Source organism: Tamandua tetradactyla, chromosome 18, assembly GCF_023851605.1.
Source record: "Tamandua tetradactyla isolate mTamTet1 chromosome 18, mTamTet1.pri, whole genome shotgun sequence".
NCBI lineage: Eukaryota > Metazoa > Chordata > Mammalia > Pilosa > Myrmecophagidae > Tamandua > Tamandua tetradactyla.
Genome location: NC_135344.1, coordinates 72,789,317 through 72,815,803, shown reverse-complemented (window position 1 = coordinate 72,815,803; position 26,487 = coordinate 72,789,317). Strand labels below are relative to the sequence as shown.

At 40.7% G+C, this 26,487-nt stretch overlaps 1 protein-coding gene and 1 non-coding gene across 3 annotated transcripts in view; one reads left to right on the top strand and one right to left on the bottom strand.

The window, feature by feature from the left end:
• The window catches only part of TWSG1 (twisted gastrulation BMP signaling modulator 1), a 76,757-nt gene extending 69,183 nt beyond the window's left edge, over positions 1–7,574 (bottom strand). The window contains exons 1-2 of one of the 2 annotated variants that reach the window (XM_077135970.1): positions 7,555–7,574; positions 5,620–5,779 (exon numbers count right to left, since the gene is read on the bottom strand). In XM_077135970.1, the coding sequence (XP_076992085.1) occupies positions 5,620–5,742 (123 nt within the window). In that variant the 5' untranslated portion in view covers positions 5,743–5,779; positions 7,555–7,574. Of the gene's footprint in view, positions 1–5,619; positions 5,780–7,320; positions 7,399–7,554 lie in introns of those variants that run through there. The other variant, XM_077135969.1, reaches the window with a different exon arrangement.
• Positions 7,575–19,965: 12,391 nt separating this feature from the next.
• Positions 19,966–20,036, top strand: TRNAD-GUC (transfer RNA aspartic acid (anticodon GUC)). Its single transcript has one exon. It is a non-coding gene; the product is annotated as a tRNA-Asp (tRNA).
• Positions 20,037–26,487: the final 6,451 nt, after the last annotated feature.

Sequence of the window (26,487 nt, the reverse complement as noted above, 5' to 3'; positions counted from 1 at the left end):
GAAACCTACAACCTCCAGATGGTTCCTAGGCCAGATAACCTGAAACCCAGAGGGGCCAGCCTCTCCAAGAACATCAATTAATTCCATCTACCTATCCTATATTTTTGACACCCTTTTTCAATATGAAAAAGTTAGAATGGGCATAGCCCAAATATCCCTAAAGATGAAGAGGATCAAAGGAGAAGGAGGAGTTATAACACAGAAGATAGGATTTAACAAATGTGTATGATTGCCAAATTATTACATTGATATTTCTTTTAGTCTCCAGGGTCTTGAAGCAGCTAGAAGGAAAAACCTGAAATTCTGGAACTATAACCCATATCAAAATTTGAAATTTGTTCTATAACTACTTGTTAAAATGTACTTCAAAATTAATTGCTTTTTTGTATATATGTTATATTTCACAATAAAAAACATTAAGTTCTTTAAAAAAATTCAGCGGAAAAGGGGGAAGAGTGAAATGAGACTAAGTGTCAATGGCTGAGAGATTCCAAACAGAGTCGAGAGGTTATCCTGGAGGTTATTCTTATGCATTAAGTAGATATCACCTTGTTGTTCAAGATGTAGTGGAGAGGCTGGAGGGAACTGCCTGAAAATGTAGAGCTATGTTCTAGTAGCCATGTTTCTTGATGATGATTGAACAATGATATAGCTTTCACAATGAGACTCTGTGAATGTGAAAACCTTGTGTCTGATGCTCCTTTTATCTATCATGTCAACAGACGAGTGGAACATATGGAATAAAAATAAATAATAGGGGGAACAAATGTTAAAATAAATTTAGTTTGAAATGCTAGTGATAAATCAAAGTGAGGGGTAAGGGGTATGGTATGTATAATCTTTTTTTTCTCTGTTATCGTTTTATTTCTTTTTCTGTTGTCTTTTTGTTTCTTTTTCTAAATCGATGCAAATGTTCTAAGAAATGATGAATATGCAACTATGTGATGATATTAAGAATTACTGATTATATATGTAGAATGGAATGATATGTTAATGTTTTTGTTTGTTTGCTGTTAACTTTTTTAATTAATAAAAAAGTAAAAAAAAAATTCAGCGGGGGTTAGGTGGGGTAGGTGCAGATGAGACTGGTCACATGTTGAGCATTGCTGAAGATAAGTGATGGGCACACAGGGAGTTATTTACTATTCTCTCTATTTTATGCATGTCTGAAATTTTCCAAATGTAGTGTCCCAATGAAACCCTCATTTCATTTTAATGTAATAAATTTTAGTCTCCATTTGTAAATCTTAGCATCTATTATAACTGCATTATACATTTGGAGGGAAACAATGATTATTTTTCTCTTAAGTTAAATCAGGCCTAACACTACATTTGGACACTAATTTTAAATATTTTCACGGAGTGTTAACTTAAGTAAAAGAGGACAAAATGGGGTGAGAACCATACTTTTAAGATCAGGGAAGTAGGGGACAAAGCACTACAGGAAAACAGTGTTGACAAGAGAAAAGAGAATAAATCAAATTTTAATCCAAAATATTACAAGTACAGTAACAAATCAAGGTAACTGTAGCAAGTAACTGAAGTGGAATTTAATTTGCATTGTTTAAAGCAAAAAGGGAGAGAAAGTTAATTGTTTAGTTTACAGTTACTAAGAAAGCCCTGAAGTTACCTAAACTATTTATATTTTTAAATATATCTTAGAAAACTGAAATTATTAATAATAAACTATTTTGGAATTCGAACTTTATTTCAGAAACTAAGCTTTATTTAATAGCTAAATTTTTAGAATAAAAAGGCAGAATGTCAATTTAATAAAAGTATTAAATATTTAAATATACCAGTCATGTGCTAAAATGATGTATCAATGATCTCTGAATCTAAGTTTCAATACTTCCATGAAATGTAACATTTATGTCATCCTAAAAACGACAGACCACAAATAACACCCAAAAGGACTCACAAGGCAACAGTACTTTTTCATTTCTTAATACAAAATGGGCCTTGAGATTTCTAGGATAAAAGCATGTTATTGATACAAATTTTAAAAGGTCTTTTTACAAAAGCAGCAGAACAAACTAGTAAAGATCTTCTTGTTAAAAGCAAATTTATTTTTTTCCAAAAACAGTATAGCTAAACCACGCATTATATGAGCAAGGGAGTACCTCAAGACAACAATTTTACTTTCTTGATGTTTAAAGTTAGATTTCTTTCCAGTCAGAAGCACAAAATAAATATTTATATAGGGACCACCCTTATGCATAGCAACTTGTAGGTGCGGCAGTAATGACTGTGCTGCCTTGCAACCACGCTGGTAAAAAATATTTACATAACTATGGCTTCCATGGAAAAATTTTTATACTTAGTTATTTCATGAGGGCGGAGGGTGTCACTGTCAACATAAACAAATGTTCTAACTTATCCTCATAGTATATCATTTCAACACTACAGATGTTGTTCAAACCAAACCAAAATAAGAAAAAAAAACCTCCATTCTCTCTTAGATGAAGTAATATCTTTTTTCAACTTTACCTTTCTTAAAGTAACTTTATATTAGTCATTCCCATACATGTCTCTTCTTCTATAAGGCTCTTACAAGGGCTATTACTGTCATCTAAAATGTCAACGTGTTCATTGTTGAATATGAAAGGGGAATTTCAATGATAACTTGGTACATGCAATAGGAAGCATAGACCCAGCAATTCTTACCTTTTTCAGGGCCATCAATCACTTTGAGAACCTCTTGAAAGCTATGGACCTTTTCCCCAGATAACTGAACACACACAATTTTGCATATAAAGAAGCCCAAGTACCCCAGTTCACAATTCGTGCCATGTGAAACACCAATAGTCAATCTCTTCTTCAACTTGAAGAGAATGAGGTTTTAAAAGGGCGCATTAAAAGTTAAAGTTTCTGTGGGAACATTCAGGCCAACCCTACACTAGAGCCAAAAGACAAGAGTCAGGTATCTGCCCACCATTCATTCACCCCCAGCCACAGCAAGAAACCCAGTCAATCAAAACTGACACACACACAAACAACCTTCTTTTTGGAAAAATGATGTGCCTTAGAGCAGAGAAGACATTCTAGAATCAAGTGCTTCCCTACCCCCAACGAAACCCTCCAGTCCATAAGCCCTGACCACAAACATCTATCTTCCATCAGGTTTTTACTGTCTCCATCTTAACTATAAATAGACAACTAAGGAACACCATATCTTTGAGGAAATCCTGCCACAAGAAAGAGACACAAATTGAAAGACAAAGAAATGACCTTGGAAGGAACAGATAATTCAGGTAACAGAACTAGGGGGGAACACACTTCTACCATCACCAATAAAACTTCCAATAAGTATCCTGAGAGATATACGAGAAAATAATACATCTAAAAACAAGTAAAGACTGTTATTGTGAAAAGTTAACAAGTAGAAAATAAGCGCTCTTGATATTTAAAAGTTATTGCTGGGTGGGTCATGGTGGCTCAGCAGGCAGAGTTCCTGCCTGTCATGCTGGTGACCTGGGTTTGATTCCCAGTGCCTGCCCATGCAAAAAAAAAAGTTATTGCTAAAGCTAAAAAATTCAAAAGAAAGGGTTCAAAGGTAAAATCAAGAAGATTTCCCAGAATGTAGACTAAGAAGGTGAAAACAGGGCATAAAAGAGCTAAGAGACTATATACAAGCAATGAACAATCCAAAAATGACATTAAGAAAACAATTCTATTTAAAATAGCATCAAAAAGAATAAAATACTTAGGAATAAATTTAACCAAGGAAACATAAGACCTGTACACTGAAAACTACAAAACGCTGTTGAAGGAAATTTTCAAAGACCTAAATAAAAGGAAAGACATTTCACATTCATGAATCAGAAGATTCAATATTGCTAAGAAAGCAATACTCCCCAAGTTGGTCTGCAGATTTAACAGTCCTTACCAACATCTTACCTGGCTTTTTGTTTGTTTGTTTAAGAAATTGGCAAACTGATCCTAAAATTCATATGGAATTGTCAGGGGCCCCAAATAGCCAAAAAACAATCTTAGGAAAGAACAATGTTCAAGAACTTATACTTCCTGATATCAAAACTTACTATAAGCTGCAGTAATCAAGACAATGTGGTACTCCTGGCATAATGACAGACATGTAGATCAATGGACTAGAACTGAGAGTCCACAAATAAAACCTTATATTTATGGTCAAATGATTTTCAAGAAAGTGTCAAGACTATCCAATGTGGGGAACAAATCTTTTCAACAAATGGCATTGGGAAAACTGGATATCCATATGCTACATAATGAAGTTATTAGCAGCATTTCACACCATACACAAAAATCAACTCAAAATGGATCAAAGACCCAAATATAAGCGCTAAACCTATAAAATCCTTAGAAGAAAATATGGGCGTAAATATTCGTGACTTTGGGCTAGGCAACAGTTTCTTAGACATAACACCAAAAGTACAAGCAACAAGAGAAAAAAAAAATTTGGAGTTCATCAAAATTAAAATACTTTGTGCTGCAAGATACAAAAAAATGAAAAAGCCCACAGAATGGGAGAAAATAGCTATAAATTACATATATGATAAAAGACTTGTTTTCAGAATACATAAAGAACTCTCACATTCAACAATAAAAAGACAATAAGCTAATTTAAAAATGGGCATGGGGGCGGGCTATGGTGCCAGAGTAGCAGAGTTCCCACCTGTCATGCTGGAGACCTGGGTTCAATTCCCGGTGCCTGCCCCCGCAAAAAATAAAAATAAAAATGGGCATGGGTTCTGAATAGACATTTTTCCAGAGACCATATACGAACGGCCAATAAGCACATGAAAAAATGTTCAATATCAAATACCACAAGGGAAATCAAAACCAAAAAGAGATACCAATTCAGACCCACCTACAATGGCTAGAAATAAAAAGACAAATAATTAAACATGTTGGTGAAGACTTGGAGAAATTGGAACCCTTACACATTGCCAGTGGGAAAGCAAAATGGTGCAGCCACTTTGGAAAATACTTTAGCTGTTCGTCAAAATGTAAAACATAAGAGTTCCCATTTGACCAAGCAATTTCACTCCCAAGCATATACCCAAGAGAAAAGAAAACATACATCCACACAAACACTTTTAGACAATATTCATGCCAGCAATACTCATAATAACCAAAAAAGTGGAAACAACAAAAATGTACACCAGCAGAATGAGTAAGTTAAATATGGTATATTCATATAATGCAATATTATGAGGTCATATAAAGGAATGAAGTACTGATACGTGCTAGAACATGGATGAACTGTGAAAGGAGTCAGGCGCATAAGACTACACATTGTATGACTGCAGTGATATCAATTGTGCAGAACACGCACACAGAGAGAAAACAGATTAGTGGCTGCTGAGGGGTGGGTGGAAGGGAACAGGGAATGACTACTTTTTTTGGCATGGGTAATGAGAATTAGATTGTGGTGATGGCTGCACACCTGTGTGACTATTACCAGAATCCATTGAATTATATACTTTATAGGAGTGAATTTTATAGCACTATGTGAATTATATCTCAATAAAATTGTTGAAAATACAAGAAGATCAGTACCGCAGGCCCTGATCAGGCTTAAGTGTATCTGCTTTACACTAGATTTTAATATTTTTTAAAAAGTAGTGTTAGTCCTACCTGAATGAGGCATTTGCTCACATCACTAGCACAGAGCGCTTTGTTACAACTCAGGGACACAGGAAGCCAGGTCAGGAACATCAGGACGGCTAAAGTAAGCATAACAACATAGTGTGCCTTCATGTTTCCTCAGAGGAGACAATCTGTAATTCCAAGGAAGCTAAACAAACACACAGAAACAAAAACAACAAGAAGAAACTTTAATTAAAAGGCAGGTGCTGGGGTAAAAACAAATACAAAAATGAAAAAACAAAACATATAAACCAAGACCCTTCTTTGTGTCAAAAGACCTTTGAGCAATCACTTAAAGATCATTCTTAATAAAAGATTATTTAAACACTTAAAAACCTGCAATTTTATATAATAATGTCTTGTTAGCCACCCTCAAATTCCTCAGACTACTCAGATACGATGACTAGTATACTTACAGTGAATACATCTAAACTCGTAACCTGAGAGCATGTCAAGCAAGCAACTAGTTCCAATGGTGGCCGGCTGCTATGTCTTTTTTTTTTTCTTTTGCATAGGCAGGCTCGGGAACGGAACCTGGGTCTCCAGGACTCAGTCACTGAGCCACCGTGGCCTGCCCAACTGGATGCTATTTGACTTTGGCTTGCACTATAACTTTAAAGCAGTATATTTGGACTACAATTTTAAAACGCTATTTAATGTTTAAATGTTTTAAAACATTAAAATAACTTTTCATTCTTGCAATTAAAACAAATTTTAAAATGCAAGCTGATCTTTTAATTCTATTAATATCATAAATTCTTCGAAGTCATTACAAAGATAGTATAGTTAAAAGAAGAAAAGACTAGATCAAATTCTGACAGCCAACATGATTATCACACTTTCTAAAAGTGTGGATTTAATTTCTTGGAGTTAAAACACATTCCCAAAATATGATCGATTTAAATAAATGAACACTGACCTAAGAGGGGTAAAAGCTGCGTTTATGGGGGCGTTTACCATACATTAAGCTTTTATTCTAAGCATTCCAAAGTACGGTAAAGCAGAGGCACAAAATAATAGGTAAGGACGGGCTTTGTACCTGGTATGACTCAACGCTGAAGGAGAAAGCCCTTGGTGATGGCTCGTGCGGCCCACAAAGCATTTCCCAAAGCCCGTTACCAACCCAGTCTTGTAACTGAGCTAACCACACACATCGGGTCGGATGATTCTGGAGCCATCGGTCCATATTTGTGAAGGCACAGAAGCCATTTAAAACTCGACCTAAAGGAACCAGTTTTTATCCTACAACCACCAAAACTGGGTTTTGGGTTTGGTTTTGTTTCTTTCCTCTTTCACGGTTGTCTTTAGTGTCCCCCAACTCCACGGCTCCCCCAAACCTTACTGGAAAAAGGAAATGATGGCGCGTCAACCTCAAGGAGCAGGAGCATCTAGGGCGTTCGCCCTTCTCCCCAAGGGGCCGGGAAGGACCCAGCAGGGCCGTTTCATTCATCGCCATCAGGCTCCGGGAACCTGGGACCCGGTGCCCCCAGGACGGCCCCACGGGCGCTGACAGCCCGGGGCCGAGGCCCGAGCGCGGGCGACGCCGGCCCGGGGGCCCCGCAGGGACGCCCGCGCGGCCGGCCGCACCTTTGTCCTCCCGGCCGCGGAGCCGGGCCGCACCGGGGCCAGCTCCGCTCCCGTCCACCGTCCCGCCGAGTCCGCCGAGCCCGCGAGGCCCGCCCAGCTCACCGTGCGCCGGCGCCTCCAGGCCGGGGCCTCCTCCCGCCGTCCGGCCCAGCCGGGCCCGCGCCGCACAGGGAGGCCAGGCCGCGCCTCAGCGCCGTCCCTCCAGCCGCGCCCGCGAGCCGGGACACCTGGAAGCCCCACAGCCGCTGTCGGGCCCCTGCCCCGCTCGCCCCTGCGGCTCCCGCGGCCGCCGCCACCGGCGCCCTCAGCTCCAGCAGGGAGGCGTCGCTCACTCACCGGAGCCCCTGTCAGCGCCCGGCCCCGCCCCGCTACCGAGGCCCCGCCCCGCACGCCCCGCCCACAGGCCCGCCCCCGAGAGCACACCCACCCCGTCCCCCGCGGGCCCGCCCCCCGCGTAGGCCACGCCCCCTGGAGCACACCCACCCGGCCCCCCTCGGACCCTGCTCCCCAGCGTGCTCCGCCCCTAGGGGGCCGCACAGCGCTGAAATCCCGGACCCACCTCTACCCGCGGCTGCCGCAGACCCCGCCTGGAAGGCTTTTGCTAGGAGTACCCTGGGCAGAGTGTTGGGGTCACCGTTGAGACTACTGGCAAGCAGCCCTCAGGCTGCTGTTGGCCCCGATACAGACGTGCAAGACCCAGGCACACGGTTAGGGAGCCCAGCACGGTAAGTAACGGCGCTCCCCTCGTTATTTGACGGCAGGGGCAGGATTTATGAAAAATTCAGGTTTCTGTCCTTCAGGAGTTCATTAAAGTGGGCTGAGGGCTCAGAGAGGGCCTGGCATGGTGCTTAGCTTTGAAAACACAGAGGAGGGAGCCCAGAGCGGTCCTGGAGTCTGGATGAGAAGATTGACAGGGTAGACAGCCGCGGCGCGCACCCACCTGGGCCTAGGGAGGTGCGGGCTACCACCGCATGTGCGACCCCAGCACTTAGGTCAGCCTTTGTTGTAGTAAAATGGATTCATTTGAACAATATTTAGCACGTAGACAAAGTTGAGAATTGCACCCAGTTCTTTCCCACAACCCTGAGAATTTGCTACTTAAACAGGGTTCCGAGGTGATTGAGTTGGAGAACCACTGGACTAGATGGTCCACAATACAGTTTCCCCTTGGAAACGATGCCCTAGTGTCGAACTCTTGAGGTCTTAGGAGTCTCAGATGCCTTACACTCCCCTTTATTGATGGAAAGTAAACAAAGTATGCAAATAGTTGATTGCATTACTGTTCGTCCATTTTGTACAATAAATTAACAAGTATAGGTTTTAAAAATCATCCTTGAAAATTATCCTAAAGATTAATTTAAAGTCTACACAATTTTGTCCTAAAGGATCTTAATCTGGGCATTACTTACTGGTTAAATGAAATTTGATACTCGAGTGCAATGGAGTAAGTCAAACATTAAAAATATTATATAATAATAAGAGCTTCTCAAACTTTTTGGTCTCAGGACTCCTTTATGCTCTAAAAACCATGGAGAATTCCAAAGAGGTTTCGTTGAGGTATGTGACATGCCTCAAGACTTACCACAATAGAAATTAAAATGGAAATTTTAAAAATATTTATTTCATCTGAAAGTAATAATCAACCCAACATATGGTAATATTTATAACTTATTTTATGAAAATTAAGTATATTTTCCAAAGCAAAAGAATATAGTGAGAAGAATGGCATTGTTTTACTATTTCCCCTATTCTCTGAGCTTAATAGAAAGCTGCTGGTGTTTGATATCTGCTTCTCCTTTCAAAGTGTTGCAATGTTACTCATCATGTAGCCTCTAAAAACTTTATTGTATGAAAATGAGAGTGAAAGTGGGACATAATGTTTTAGAATTAAGACGAAAATAGTTTTCAGCACTTGAACCCACTGTAAACATCTCCGGTCCTCAAGTGAACCTTGAGAACTAGAGATGGGTATTTTTGACATGGAAAGATATTCATGATACATAAAATTTTTGATTGTATAGTTATTATAAATGGTCTGCAGTGATAGGTGTTAGGGGCTAGGCTATCTCTGTGAGGTTTGTGAGTTTTTCATCACTGATGGTGTTTTTCTTTGGGCTTGTCTCATCTCCTAACGTCTTGACTTGTATTACTTTGGCAATAGGGGGAAATGCAATAATGTTAAATTTAAATGAAAGATTCTCTTTGACAGGCCTTGCAAAGTCAAATGGCAGTGGAGCCTGCAGATGGGTGTCAAATGGTTCCAGATCTGTGGTGGGTGTTTTAGGAATCTGGGAGCTATAGGGCCGCAGCGGTGGCTATCCTGTTTTACCAAAAGCCTTCGTGGGCATTGTTAAAAAGGGGTCCTACATGCAATAATGCTGATGAGGGTGTGATGATGAGGTCAAATGCCCCGGTTCATCTATCCTTCAACTAGATATTGACGTGGCAGTGGGAGGATGTATTCATTTCCTATGGCTGTCTTAACAGCAGAAATTTACTCACTTAAACAAAAGGAAAAACTAGAATATGCAAATTCTGAGTCAGAAATCAGAACACAGCTTACCCGGGCCAGGGGTGGAGGTAGAGAATGCGGAGTTAATGCTTAATCAGCACAGAGTTTTCTGTTTGAGGTGATGGGAAAATGTGGGTGATGATGGTGGTGTTGGAAGCACAAACTTGTGATTACAATTAACATCATGGGATGGTATACTTGTAGGTGGTTAAAATGGGAAGGTTTATATTGTATATGTATTACTGCAATTAAAAAATTTTAAACACCCATAAAGTTATTATCGTTCAATTCTGGAGGTCAGGCATTCTAAAACCAGGGAGGCTCTGGGGGAGGATGTTTCCTAGCCCCTCCCAGTTCCTACAGGACACCTACAGTTCTTGCCTTTAGTTCCATCCGTCTTCAAGACCAGCTCCACAAGTATCTTCAAGTCTCTCTTCTCCTCTGCTTCTGTGGTCACATCTCCTTCTCTCCCTCTGACCCTCCAGGTTCTTCATGTGATCACGTTGCAAAAGTCTCTTTTGCCATATAAGATGACATATTCCCAGTGGGGTGGGGGATATTCTGCCGTCACAGGGGTGTAAAGAGGACAATTGAAGTTTGAGAACCTCTGTGCTATCACCACTGTGTCCTGCAGGCCAATCCACCCAGAGGTGAATGCTCGTAGAGGGGCCTGAGGCCCAAGGTTGGTGCTGCTAGCCACTCCGGATGGGTTGGTATTTTCCCCTCCTAAGCCCACCATGCTGGCCCTGTAAGGGAATGTAGAGCCCAGATCTAGGAAGACCGGCCTAAAAGGAGGGTGAAGGGGCAAGGAAGGGAAGCACCGGCTGCTTTGTACTTCCCTCCAAGCTGCTCTGCCCAGTGGAGGCAGGAAAATACCTCCATCTCCTGGGAGCCACCACAGCGGCTGAGGATTCAGATTTGGAATCCAGATACCCATTCTTTCTTTTTTTTCTAAGCAGTTTTTATTACAAAATATAACATATGTACAAAAAAAGCAATAAATTTCAAAGTACATTGTAACAAGTAGTTGTAGAACAGATTTCAGAGTTTGGTATGGGTGACTGTTCCACAATTGTAGGTTTTTCCTTCTAGCTGCTACAAGACACTGGAGACTAAAAGAAATATCAATGTAATGATTCATACTCATTTGTTAAATCCTATCTTCTCTGTTATAACTTCTCCTTCTCCTTTGATCCTTCTCCCAATCTTTTGGGGTATTTGGGCTCCACGGCTTCCAACTTTTTTTTTCCATGGGCAGGCACCAGGAATCGAACCCAGGTCCTCTGGCATGGCAGGCAAGCATTCTTGCTTGCTGAGCCACTGTGGCCTGCCCTGCTTCCAACTGTTTCATGTTGGAAAGGGGTGTTCAAAATATGGGATAGGGGGATGGAATTAGTTGATGTTCTTGGAGAGGCTGGGCCCTCTGGGTTTCAGGACTTATCTGACCTAGGAACCTTCTGGACGTTGTAGGTTTCTGGAAAGTAATCTTAGTAAGAAACTTTTGTAGAATCCCAGTTAGAGCCCTAGCTGTTCTTTAGGATTAGCAGGAATAATTTGGGTTGGGGTTTGGCAGAGCATGGTAATTAGCAATACCTAATTGGTATTAGCTAATACCTAATACCTAGCTAAAGCTTGTGTAAGAGTAGCCTCCAGAATAGTCTCTGCACTCTATCTGAACTCTCTTGGCCACTGATACCTTGTTTTATTACATTTCTTTTCCCTCTTTTGGTTAAGAAGGCATTGTTGATCTAACTGTGCCAGGGCCAGGCTTGTGCCTGGAAGTCATGTCCCATGTTGCCAAGGGAGACTCACTCCTGCATGTCATGTCCCACTTAGTGGGGAGGGTAATGATTTTCCTTGCAGGGTTGGGCTTAGAGAGAGAGAGAGACAACATCTGAGCAACAAAAGAAGTTTTCTGGAAGTAGCTCTTAAGCGTAACTGTAGGTAGGCTTAGGTTCTCTGCTACAGAAATAAGCTTCACAAAAGCAAATCTCAAGATCAAGGGGTTGGCCTATTGACTTGCAATTCCCCAAAATTTGAGACAGGTGTTTCCCTGGTGTAAAGTTTAACAGTTCCATGTTTTTACTTCTGTCCCTCAAGGGACTTTGCCAATACTTTTAAATTAACTGCCCAACATACTCTGGGATATAGCTAGGTATTACCTTTAGCTATACAGAATTACAAGCCCTCATTTCCATTCTGGGCTCCATATGTTAGGATTGTTTAAATGAGCTATCCAGACAGGTTAAGTTAGATTATATGCTACAGAAAATTTAGGTTTTAGACAAAATAAAGCTCTCTTCCTTTGGTCTCATAGAATAGGTGTAGTTCTTAAATACAGACAATATCATCTTTACGCCTGTATTCTGATTCACCTCATTCCTGACCCAGTTGGCTCCGTTCTTATCTCTTATTGAAGCTTGATCTCTTTTTGGTTTCTTTAATAGTTGTTGTATGTATCAATTTTGACTTTCAGAGCTGTAGAACTAACTCTGCGTCTTGGGTGTCATACAGGTACCCAGAGAACCAGCAGAGGCCCATTCTTATATCTTCCCACTCAGGTAACTCAGATGGAATTAGCTGATATGGAATGATTTAGATGTGGAATAAAGTGAGCTAGAGTTAATGGGCATCCCAGCTTGTCTGGTAGATACGGGTGGGGCCTGTTTGAGGAGAAACCTTCTTTCTCTTCCCTGCACTCTCTCCTCCCTTCCAGAATTTCTCCCCTGCTTTGTTAGGAGAATTACTGAAATGGTATCAAAAGAATGGGGAAAGAAAATATTGGTCACTTGCAAAGCCTCCCAACACTTCCTATTTTAAACAAAAAGAAATTGGGCAAGTTTTGATGATATGTTTGGTTTGTTCTGCGCAGAATTCTTAAGTTTCTGGTAATTCCCTCTGCACTGAATAGGTTGCTAATCAACTAGGCAAAATTTAACATCTGGAGACTGCAAGCGTTCCAACCAGCCCCTGGGAAAGCATGGAGGCCTCACCTACTGAGGGAAATGAAATGTCAGCAAAAGGTATTTGCACAGGCTCATCAGCGGGTATTGGGATATTTACAAAGTGTTCTCAAAAGTGCCCTAGGGGGCGGGCCGCGGTGGCTCAGCGGGCAAAGTGCTTGCCTGCTATGCCGGAGGACCTCGGTTCGATTCCCGGCCCCAGCCCATGTAACGAAAACGGAGAAACAAAATACAATAAAACAAGAAAATGTTTAAAAGATGTTTCTCTTCCTTCCTTCTATCCTTCCTTCCTTCTCTCTGTCTTTCCTTTAAAAAAAAAAAAAAAAAAAAAAAAAAAAGTGCCCTAGGCCCCACAAAATCCATTTACGTTTGACTTACCGTCGCATGCCAAATTAAGTCCAAACTCCCTAGTTTATTGATTAAAATATTTATTAATTTATTTTAGCTCTTTTTTTTTGTCCTGATTACAGAAATAATACATGCTTAGTTGGGGAAAATCCCCCCAAATTATGGAACTTCATAATATCGATAATGATAGATGGTAGCCCCTGGCTATTTTATCCCCCAGAGTTTGCCACTATTGAGAGTCTCATGTTTTTCCTGTCAGTTTTAAAATTCACATATTCTTACATATACTTGCAAAAAAATGAAATTATGTTAAGCATTCTGCATTGCAACTTACTCTTTTCACTTAATGTGTGAGGAAATCTTTCTATGCCATATATGTACATCTCAATTATTATTTTCTAAAAAAAAATTTTTATTTGTTTAGCTGTTCATTTTGAAATAATTTCAGATTTTAAAAAAAGTTGCAAAAATAGTACACAGAATTCCCGTACACACTTAATCCAGGTTCCCCAAAATGTTAATATTTTATATACCTATAGCACAATTACCAAGAACAGAAATTAATATTGATACAATACTAATATATAAGCTATAGACCCATTCAAAATTTGCCCATTTTCCAACTAATGCCTTGTTCTTTCTGGTCCAGGATATATCCAGAATCATATGTCACACTTAGTTAGTGATATCTTCTTAGTCCCCTTTTAACTGGGACAGTTCTTCAGCTTTTTTTTTCCTTGTCATTCTTTTTATCTTTTTTATTAGAGAAATTGTTGATTTACAGAAAAATCATGCAGAATATACAGTTTCTATGTACCTTCTCCCCCCACACACTTTTCCCTATTATTAACATGTTGCATTAGTGTGGCACCTATGTTACAATTGATGAAACAGTATTAATATAATTATAACTATTAACTATAGTCCATAATTTGTATTTGGGTTCACTGTAAAGTTGTGTGGTTTTGTTGTTTTACAGCTGAAAATTTCAGTGCATAGCAAAAATACATGCTTAGAGGAAGATGAGTGCGGCACTTTCCAGAGGAAGAAAAGTAGTCCCATGTTGTTGATGTCTTTTCAGTTTTATCCTAGTAATATATATATATATATATCCTAAAATTTCCCCCTTCTAACCATACTCAAATATATAGTTTAGGGTGTTAATTACATATGCAATGTTGTGCTCCATTGACCACCAGCCATGACTACAACTTTTCCATCCCCTCAAACAGAAACTCTCTACCAATGAAGCATTAACTCCCTATTCACTACCCCACCCCAGCCTCTAGTAATCGGTATTCTAATTTCTGACTCTATGAATTTGTCTATTCAAAGTATTTCATATCAGTAAGCTCATACAATGTTTGGCTTATGTCACTCAACATGATGTCTTCAAGATTCCTCCACGTTGTTGTGTGTACCAGCACTTCATTCTTTTTGTGACTGTGTCAAAGTCCATTGCATGTCTACACCGCATTTTGTTTATCCATTCATCAGTAGATGGGCACTTGGATTGCTTCCATCATATTAGGTTGATGTTCATAGAATGAGTTAGGGAGTGTTCTTCTTCCATTTTCTGAAAGAGTTTGAGTAGAATTGGTGTTAATTTTTTTTGGAATGTTTGGTGAAATTCACAAGTGAAGCCATCTAGTCCTGGGATTTTCTTTGTTGGAGGTTTTTGATGACTAATTCAAGCTCTTGTTATTGGTCCGTTGAGATTTTCTGTTTCTTTCTGACTCAGGGTATATTGTTGTGTGTGTCTAGGAATCTATTCATTTCATCTCATTTGTGGCTTACAGCTTTTCACAGTATTGTCTTTTAATCCTTTTTATTTCTGTGAGGTTGGTGATATGTTAGTTTGTAAGCTGCTGGAATGTGATATTCCAAAACTGGAACAGCTCTTAAAAAGGGGAACTTAATAAGTTACAAGTTTACAGTTCTAAGCCTATATAAAAATGTCCAAAGTAAGGCATCCAGTCAAAGATACCTTAATTCAAGAAAGGTCTATGGGTCAGGAACACCTCTGTCAGCTGGGTAGTGATGTGGCTGGCATCTGCTGGCCCCTTGCTCCTGGTCTCTACTGATTTCAGCCTCCATTCCTGTGGGGGTTCGTTCCTCACTTTGCTTCTCTGGGGCTGACCTTCATCTCTTGGCTTCTCTTGGTTCTCTCCAGGTTCAGGGTTACTTAACATCTCATGGTGATGTCAGCTGGACTCCAAGCATCTCCAAAGATCCATGTTTCTGTTCCCTGAAGCAACTGTTCTTCAAGCATCTACATTTGCTCTCTCTGTCAGCTCTGAGGTTTCTGTCATTTCTGACTCTCTCCAAAATGTCTCCCCTTTAAAGGACTCTAGTAGACTAATCAAGACCCAGCTAGAATAGGTGGAGTTACATCTCCATTTAATCAAAAGGCCATGCCCACAATTGGGCCCATCACATCTCTGTGGAGATAATCTAATCAAAGTTTCCAGCATACATTATTGAATCAAGACTAAAAGAAAGGGCTAACTCGACAAGATTGAATCAGGATTAAAACATGGCTTTTTGAGGGGTATGTAATATTTTCAAATAAACACAGATAGTAATGCCCCCCATTCATTTCTGATTTTAGTTATTTGCATCTTCCTTCTTTTTTGTTTTGTTAGTCTAGCTAAAGGCTTATCAATTTTATTCATCTTTTCAACAAATCAGCTCTAGGTTTGTGGATTTTCTGTTATTTTTAAATTTTTCTATTTTATTTATCTCCACTTTATCCTTTGTTATTTCCTTCCTTCTGCTCACTTTGGATTATTTTGCTCTTCTTTTTCTAGATCCTCCAGTTGTGATGGTAGGTTTCTGGTTTGAGCTCTTTCCTCTTTTTTAATGTAAGCATTGAGAGCTAAAACTTCCTCTCAGTCCTGCCTCTGCTGCATTCCACAAGTTTCAGCATGTTATGTTTTGTTTTTCACTTACTTTAAGATATTTCCTAATTTCTCTTGTGATTTCTTCCTTGACCCACTGATCGTTGGAGTGTTGTTAGTTTCCACATATTTGTGAATTTTCCAGTTCTGCCTCTGTTATTAAGTTCTTGCTTTCAATTTTTTGGAATGTATACCTAAGAGAGAAACTTCCAGGTCATATGGAAATTCTAAGTTTCACTTTCTGAGGAGCTTCCATAGTGCTTTCCCCAGTGGCTGTGCCATTTTAAATTTCCACAAACAATATGAGCATTCTAATTTGTCCATATCTTCACTAACACTTGTTATTTTCCTTCTTTAAAAAATAGTCATCCTCGTGGGTGTGAAGTGGTATTTCATTGTAGTACCTATTAATTTTTACTCATTTGTGTATATATGCTGTCTTTTCTGTGAAGGATTGGGGAAGGCTTACAACATGCATAAAATAAAGGGTCAAGTAAGCACTTAAAAGAATAAAAGGCGGGATAAGAAGGCCAACAAAATAATAAGACTGGTGTCAGAATAGCACCAAAAAATGGCTCAGTAAGATGAGAGTAGGAGAACAAATTAGTTCTAAGCATTCTAGCAGTGAAGGTAAAGGAAGAAAACACAATTCATTAGAAAGTCCACAGTATTAAAAAAAATGAAGAAGAAAAAGTCCACTGTATTTGTAGGATAAAACAAACAGAAATATTGTTTTCCCTAATAATGATTGTGCTGGTTTGAAAGGATTATGTGCCTTCAAAAAGCTATGTTTTAATCCTGATGCCATCATGTGCAGGCAGCTGTTTCTTTTAATCCTTATTCAGCAGTTAGGTTGGAGACTTGATTAGATTATCTCCATGGAGATGTGACCCACCCAATTGTGGGTATTAATTAGAGGGAGATGTGACTCCACCCATTCCAGATGGGTCTTGATTATTTTGCTGGAATCCTTTAATAGAGGAAGCATTTTGGAGAAAGCTGGAGAATGACTAGAGGACCATGAGAATCACAGAGCCCACTCAGCCAGAGACCTTTGGAAATGCAGAAGGAAAATGCCCCCGGGGAAGCTTCATAAAACAAAAAGCTTGGAGAGAAAGCTAGCAGACATTGCCATGTTCGCCATGTGCCTTACCAGTTGAGAGAGAAACCCTGAACTTCATTGACCTTTCTTGAGTTAAGGTAACCTCTTGTTGGTGCCTTAATTTGGACTTTTTTATAGACTTGCTTTAATTGGGACATTTCCATGGCCTTAGAACTGTAAAGTTATAACTTATTAAATTTCCCTTTTTAAAAGCTGTGCCAGTTCTGGCATATCACATTCCGGCAGCTAGCAAACTGGAACAGTCATATTTGAGAGAAATTGCTCCCCTGGAATCCCATGAAAAAAGTACATTAACGATTCAACAGGAATATGTATTGGACAAGTAGGTACAGGATGTGTTATGTGTTATGCACTGTGTTGGGCCCTGGATATTGCTAGACATGTGATTCCGAAAAAGTAACCTGACCTCTCTAAGCTTCAGTGTCCTCACCTGTGAAGTGGAGATGATATCAGTAATACTGGATGTGATTATTTCAAGGATTAGATGAAATAATGGCTTGTGCCTGGCACACAGTAGGCCTTCAAGAACTGTCAGCTGTCACCATGGTGGTGATGAAATGATGGCTGTTTTAGTTTGCTAAAGCTGACAAAATGCAGTGTACCAGAAATGGGCTGGCTTTTACAAAGGTTTGGGCTGGAAAAAGAAATTTAAGGGTAACTAGCATATCAGTGATATTTAAACCCTTAGAAATGGATGAATTCACCAAAGGAGGGGGATAGATGGAGAGAAGGACTCAGTTGCCAGGAAGACTAAGATTTAAATGTTGGGTAGGAGAAGTAGGAGGAGAGCCAAGACAATTGTGTTGGTGACCGCTTACATGATGTTGGGGTACTGTCCTTGGCACCATGCCTTAAATATGAAAGTATCCCAAAATATCGAGGAGAGGTAAAACACAGAAGCCTTTGCCCTTTCTATGAGGACCACAATAGTGTGATTCAGATGCTCCAATTTTCTACTCTTGAGCTATCCACCTTCTAAAGGTCAGTTACTTAGCTCCTTACATGTTATTTTAAAAAGCTCAGGTCTATGGGGGGGGCGGCAGGGGGGGGGTACAAAAAAATGAAAGGAAAGGCAATGGAATTATTAGAAGCTCAAATTACAGCCTTGGAGACAGCCACTCTTCCCCCTCTCCTTTTGCTTTTGTCCCTGGTTTTATAAGCATTTCCCTAACTATCCATGTGTAGATCAGGGCTCTCAGGGGTTCTGCAATTATGGTGTGATGTGCCCTTCTGAATGTTTTACTTGGGAACTGCAGACTTGTAGTTTTGCTTCTGACTGCCCTGCTGTGACATCTGGCATCTTACCATCAGGAAAAGCAGGCACAGCATCTGGCTCCACTCCAAATGTTTGCCCACACCAGCTAGCAATGGCTCCAATGAACAATTAATAGGGATGGGAAGGAATAGCTTTGATGAGAAGACAATGTGTGATCAAAAAAGAAGAATTTGAAAGTTTAAAAAGAAACGTAACAGAAATTATGAGGATGAAAAGAACAATAATGAAAATTAAAAAGACACTAGGTGTATACAGTGGCAGATTTGAACACGCAAAAGAAAGAATCAGCAAGCTAGAAGACAAGACAACGTAAATCATACAGTCAGAAGAAAATCATACATACAGATAGAAAAAAGAATAAAAAAAATTGAGTCGTGTCTCAGGGACGTGAATGACAGCATGAAGTTACAATGTAACTTCATTACAATGTAACTTCAATGTAATTCATGTGTAAAATACACATCATTGTGTCCCAGAAGTAGAAGAGATTGGAAAAGAGGTGGAAAGAATATTTGAAGAAATAATGGCCAAAATTTTCCCAGCTCTTATGGAAGACAGGAAAATACATGTCAAAGAAGCAAAACATAACAGACCTACTCTAATAGACCTACGCCAAGACACACACTAATCAGAATATCAAATTTTCAAAGATAAAGAGAAAGTTCTGAAAGCTGCAAAAGAAAAGCGATTCATCACATACAAGGGCGTTTCAATAAGACTAAGTACTGACTTCTCAGAAACCACAGAGGCAAGAAGGCAGTGCTGTGTTATATTTAAAGTAATGGAAGAGAAAAACTGTGTGGTAGTTAGATTCAGTTGTCAACTTGGCCAGGTGAGCATACCTAGTCTTGTTGCTGCAGACATAAGCCAATGGTGCATGAACCTCATCTGTTGCCAATTACATCTGCAGTCAGCTAGGAGGCATGTCTGCTGCAATGAGTGACATTTGACTTAATTGGCTGGTGCTTAAATGAGAGATCACAATGTAGCACAGCCTAAGCAGCTCGGTATTCCTCATCTCAGCACTTGCAGCTCAGCCCAGGCCTTTGGAGATGCAGAAAGAAATCACCCCGGGGAAAGTTGTTGGAACCCAGGGGCCTGGAGAGAAGACCAGCAGAGACCATCCTGTGCCTTCCACGTAAGAAAGAACCTCAGTGGAAAGTTAGCTGCCTTTCCTCTGAAGAATCAACAAAATAAATCCCCTTTTATTAAAAGCCAATCCGGGGCGGGCCACGGTGGCTCAGCAGGCAGAGTGCTCACCTGCCAGCCAGAGGACCGGGTTCGATTCCCGGTGCCTGCCCATGTAAAAAAAAAAAAAATTCAAAAGCCAGTCTGTCTCTGGTATGTTGCATTCCGGCAGCTTGCAAACTAGAACAAACTGCCAGACAAAAATTCTTTACTTGGCAAAACTGTCCTTCAAAAACAAAGGAGAATTTAAAAAATTCACAGATAATAAAAAAACTGAGAGTTTTTCACCAAAAAAGTTGCACTACAAGAAATAATGAAGGGAGTTCCTCAGGCTGAAAGGAAAAGACAGAGCAGAGTAGCTTGCAGCAGTATGAAGAAGTGAAGCTCTTCAATAAAGATAACTAAATATGTGAATGCAAATCCCAGTAGTACTGGCTGCATGGGTGGTTCAGTGGTAGAATGCTTGCCTGTCATGCAGGAGACCCAGGTTCGATTCCCAGACTGTGCACCCCCCCAAAACAAAACAAAACAAAAAAACTATAGTACTATTTCCTTAATATATAACTTGACCCTTTGATGAGAATACAATTGAATAAGAAATAATCATATTTTCTGATAGTAGGCACAAGAAGAGGTAATTTGGGACAAAAACAGCATAAAAAGAGGAAATAGAGGGATATGGGAGCAGATAACATGTTAGGTTGCTATTTGCATATTTGCACAATGATGTAATGATGTGATGTAAACAAAAAAAGGAGGCTGCAATAAAGGAAAAGAAAGTAAAAAATATATATGACATAGAAAAATTCCCCCAAAGAACAAAATGGCTGAACCAAGTCCTACCTTTACAATAATGACATTGAATGTTAATGGATTAAACTCCCAAATCAAAAGACACAGATTGGGAGAATGTTCAGAAAAGCACCGTCCAAATTTATGTTGTTTATAAGAGACTCACCTTGGACCTTGTGCTGGTTTGAAAGGATGTATGTCCCCTAGAAAAGCCATATTTTAATCTAAATCCCATTTCATAAAGGCAGAATAATCCCTATTCAATACTGTATGTTTGAAACAGTTATCAGATCATCTCCCTGGAGATGTGATTTAATCAAGAGTGATTGTTAAACTGGATTAGGTGATGAGATGTCTCCACCCATTTGGGTGGGTCTTGGTAAATTTCTCGGTAAGTATAAAAGAGGAAACATTTTGGAGAATTAAGGAGATTTGGAGAGAGCAGAGAATGCTGCAGCACCATGAAGCAGAGAGTCCACAAGCCAGCGACCTTTAGAGATGAAGAAGGAATACACCTCCCGAGGAGTTTCATGAAACCGGAAGCCAGGAGAGAAAGCTAGCAGGTGATGCCGTGTTCACCATGTGCCTTTCCAGCTGAGAGAGAAGCCCTGTACTTCATCAGCCTTCTTGAACCAAGGTACCTTTCCCTGGATGCCTTAGATTGGCCATTTCTATAGACTTGCTTTAACTGGGACATTTTCTCAGCCTTAGAACTGTCAACTAGCAACCTATTAAATTCCCCTTTTTAAAAGCCATTCCGTTTCTGGTATATTGCATTCTGGCAGTTAGCAAACTAGAATAGACCTAAAGACACAAATAAGTTGAAAGTGAAAGACAGGAAAAAGATAACTCATGTAAATAATAGCCAAAAGAGAGATGGGGTAGTGATATGAATATCAAACAAAATAGACATAAAGTCAAAAGCTGTTACAAGAGACAAAGTAGGATAATATTCATTAATAAAAGGATCAATCCAACAAGAAGAAATATTACAAACATTTATGCACCTAACTACAGTGTCCCAAAATACACAAGGCAAACACTGGTAAAACAAAAGGGAGAAATAGACATATCCACAATAGTTGTAGGCTTCACTATACCACTGTCATCAGTGGATGGAACATCTCGACAGAGGATCAGTAAAGAAACAGAACTTGAATAATATATTGAACTAGACCTAACTGGCATATACCAGAACTTTGCACTCCCAAAACAGCAAGATACACACCCTTCTCAAATGCACATCAAACATTCTCCACGATAAACCACGTTAGTCACAAAACAAGTATCAATAAATTTTAAAAGATTGGAATTATACAGAGCCTCTTCTCTGACCACGGTGAAATGAAGTAGGAAATCAGTAATAGGGAGAGAAAATCAACAAATATATGGAAGTTAAATAACATACTCATACAATCAGGGGGTCAAAGAGGAAATCACAAGGGAAATCAGTAAATACCTTGAAGCAAATGAAAATGAGAACACAGCAGTCACTCAAAGCCATATGGAGAAATAAAAAACTGGTATTGGCAACTGCATAGGTAAACGTAATATCCAGTATTATTGTACTTTTGGTTTGTAACTCCTTTATTTTCTATATGTGACTTAAAAGACAAATAGCTAAAACAGTGATAAAAATCTGTTTGCACAGTGCAGTGAGTGAACCATAAGTTAAAGCTTGTAAATAGAAAAATTATGAAAAGGTGCTTTCATCAATTGGACAAATTTTCCACAGCAATGCAAGGTGTCAATAAGAGGGTGGTATATAGGAACCCTGTATTTTATGCATGATTTTTCTGTAAACCCACAATTTCTCAAATAAAAAACAAAGAAACAAACAAACTCATTGTATTAGCTAAGGTTCCTTAGAGAAACAGAATCAGCAGGAGATATCTGTAGATGTAGAATTTGTAGAAGTGTCTCACATAACCGTGGGTACGTAGAATCGAAAATTCGCAGGGCAGGCTGTGAAGCCGATGATTCCAGTGGAGGGTCTGGACGAACTCCACAGGAGAGGCTGGCTAGCTGAAGCAGGAAGAGACTCTGTCTCTCCTGAATCCTCCTTAAAAGGCTTCCAGTGATTAGATTAAGCATCACTCATTGCAGAAGACACTCCGTCTGGCTGATTACAAATGCAATCAGCTGTGGATGCAGCTGACATGATCATGACTTAATTCTATGAGATGTCCTCATAGCAACAGGCCAACACTTGCCCAACCAGACAAAAGGCACCACCACCTGGCCAAGTTGACACATGAACCTGACCATGAAAGTTCACCCCTTGTCAACTTGGCAGCTATACACATCACCTTTAACCATACTTAATCTCTAAATAGAAAGCAATAAAAGACACATTTTTTTGCTCACCTAGCAATACTCAACTGTCCCACATACAACCAAAAAACATTAAATCTCCCCAGACTAGGGTGCAAATTCTTGGGTAATAGTCATTCTTAAACTTGATATCTCACAGCATAAATACTCTAACATGGAAAAAAGCCAGCATTACACTCCTCGTTTCTGTAACTGATTATGTGGTCATAATTCATATTTATCACTACCTTCTTCCACTACAATTCCATGTTCCCTTTACCCTCAGCAAGTACTTCAGCTGGCCATGGTTATTTGCCTGGTGGGGTGACCCAAACCTTCATTCCTGAAGTTTCAGAGCCATTGGTAGTCCTGCCTGGATTGGGTCATTAAAATTTCCATTGATTTTAATCACAGGGCATGGTAGTACTAAAAGACGCCCTAGGGGATCTCCTATATGCCAGGAAAACTCTTCTTTACCTTCTTTGTGTAGTTGCATTCCTCCCTCCCCCTAATAGTAAGGGTCAGTTATCCCAGCCATTAAACTAATCCCCTTCTTGGCTTGTTGACCCCCCAGGGGCACGAGTAGCCCAAAGTGACCAGGTGGTAGCCTTAGATTCCAGTTCAGGAGAATCATTGTTGTTTCTCCTGGTGGAAGCACTCCCCCTTCTGGAACTAAAACCTATAGACCAACAGAGCTCAAGGTCACAGGGACAGGAAGCAAAAATTTTCCTAGTGGATCACTAGGAGTAATAGTGAGTGGTGCCACTCCCATTTCCACCCCTTGGTTCCTGGACCCATGGATCCTGGCTATGGAAGAAACAGCATCATACAGTGGATGCTGATTCAGAGCATGCACAGCTTCCTGGAGAAAATTACTCCAGCCCTTCAAGGTATTGCCACGTAGTTGGCACCGTAATTGGGTTTTCAAAAGGCCATTCCACCGTTCTATCAATCCAGCTGCTTCTGGATGATGGGAAACATGGTAAGACCTGAGAATTCCATGAGCACGTGCCCATCCCTCACTTCGTTTGCTGTGAAGTGTGTTCCTTGATCAGAAGCAATGCTATGTGGAATACCATGACGATGGATAAGGCATTCTGTAAGCCCACAGATGGTAGTTTTGGCAGAAGCATTGTGTGCAGGGAAAGCAAACCCATATCCAGAGTATGTGTCTATTCCAGTTAGAACAAATCACTGCCCCTTCCATGAAAGGAGTGGTCCAATGTAATCAACCTGCCACCATGTAGCCGGCTGGTTACCTTGAGGAATGCTGCCATATTGGGGGCTGAGTGTGGGTCTTTGCTGCTCTCAGATTGGTCACTCAGCAGTGGCTGTAGCCAGGTCAGCCTTAGTGAGTGGAAGTCCATGTTGCTGAGCCTATGCATAACCTCCATCCCTACCACCATGACCACTTTGTTCATGAGCTTATTGGGCAATAACAGGAGTTCCTGGGGAAAGAGGCTGACAAGTATCCACAGAACGGGTCATTTTATACTTTTGATTATTAAAACATTCCTCTGCTGAAGTCACCCTCTGGTGTACATTCACATGGGACACAAATATTGTCATGTTTTTAGCCCACTCAGAAAGGCTTATCCACATACCTCTTCCCCAGACCTCTTTGTCATCAATTTTCCAATTTTGGTCTTTCCAAGTCCCTCACCATCCAGCCAAACCATTAACAACAGCACATGAAACAGTATACAAAGGCACCTCTGGCCAGTTTTCCTTCCAAGCAAAATGAACAACCAGGTGCACTGCTTGAAGTTCTGCCCTCTGGGAGGATTTCCCCTCACTATCGTCCTTCAAGGACACCCCAGAAAGGTGTTGTAGTGCTGCAGCTGTCCACTTTCGAGTGGTACCTGCATATCGTGCTGAACCATCTGTAAACCAGGCCTGAGGTTTCTCTTCCTCAGTCAATTCACTGTAAGAAGCTCCCCAAGAGGCCATAGCTCTGGTCTGGTAAAGAGAAGGTAATGTGGCAGGAGTGGACACCATGGGCATTTGGGCCACTTCCTCATGTAACTTACTTGTGCCTTCAGGACCGCTCTGGCTCTATCTCGTATATACCATTTCCATTTTACAATAAAGTGCTGCTGCGCACGCCCAACTTTATGGCTTGGTGGGTCAGACAGCACCCAACTCATGATAGGGAACTCAGGTCTCATGGTAACTTGGTGGCCCATGGTTACACGTTCAGTCTCTACTAAGGCCCAGTAGCAGGCCAAAAGCTGTTTCTCAAAAGGAGAGTAGTTATCTGCAGCAGATAGTAAGGCTTTGCTCCAAAATCCTAAGGGTCTGCGTTGTGATTCTCCTATAGGGGCCTGCCAAAGGCTCCACACAGCATCTCTATTTGCCACTGACACTTCCAGCACCATTGGATCTGCTGGATCATATGGCCAAAGTGGCAGAGCAGCTTGTACAGCAGCCTGGACTTGTCACAGAGCCTCCTCTTGTTCAGGTCCCCACTCAAAATTAGCAGCTTTTCTGGTCACTTGATTAATGGGCCAGAGTAGCACACCCGAATGAGGAATATGTTGTCGCCAAAATCCAAAGAGACCAACTAGGCATTGTGCCTCCTTTTTGGTCGTGGGAGGGGCCAGATGCAGCAACTTATCCTTCACCTTAGAAGGGATATCTCGACATGCCCCACATCACTGGACACCTAGATTTCACTGAGGTGGAAGACCCCTGTATTTTTGTTGGATTTATCTCCCATCCTCTAACACGCGAATGCCTTACCAGTAAGTCTAGAGTAGTTGCTACTTCTTGCTGACTAGGTCCAATCAACATGATATCAATACAAAGGACCAGTTTGATGTCTTGTGGGAGGGAGAAACGATCAAGGTCCCTGTGGACAGGATTATGACATAGGGCTGGAGAGTTGATATACCCCTGAGGGTATATCAACAGTGAAAGCATATTGCTGACTTTGCCAGCTGAAAGCAAACTGTTTCCGATGGTCATTACTAATGGTATTGAGAAAAAAGCATTTGCCAGATCAATATTGCATACCAAGTACCAGGGGATTTATTGATTTGCTCAAGCACTGATACCACATCTGGAACAGCAGCTGCAATTGCAGTCACCTCCTGGTTGAGCTTATGATAATCCACTGTCATCCTCCAAGACCCATCTGTTTTCTGCACAGGCCAAATAGGAGAGTTGAATGGGGATGTGGTGGGAATCACCACCCCTGCATCCTTCAAGTCCTTAAGAGGGGCAGTAATCTGTGCAATCCCTCCAGGAATCTGGTAATGCTTCTGCTTTACTATTTTGCTAGGTAGGGGCAGTTCTAGTGGCTTCCACTTGGCCTTTCCCACCATAATAGCCCTCACTGCATGAGTTAGAGAGCCAATATGGGGATTCTGCCAATTGCTCAGTATGTCTATTCCAATTATGCATTCTGGAACTGGGGAAATAACTACAGAATGGGCCCGAGGACCTACTGGACCCACTGTGAGATGGGCCTGAGCTAAAACTCCATCAATCACCTGGCCTCCATAAGCCTCCATGCTGACTGGTGGACCAGAGTGATGTTTCGGGTCCCCTGGGAATTAATGTCACTTCTGAACCAGTGCCTAATAATCCCCCAAATATTTGATCATTTCCTTTTCCCCAATGCATAGTTACCCTGGTAAAAGGCCATTGGTCTCCTTGGGGAAGGCTTGGAGGAAGATTAAAAGTATAAATTTGTGGCAGTGTAACAGGGTTCTTCTCCAAAGGGATCTGGCCTCCCCTTCATTCAAGGGACTCTGCGTCTGTAAACTCTCTCAAGTCTGGAAATTGATTAAGGGGCCGTGACTCTGTGTTTTTGTAATTCAGGTTAGACTTCTGTTCATTTGACCTAGGAC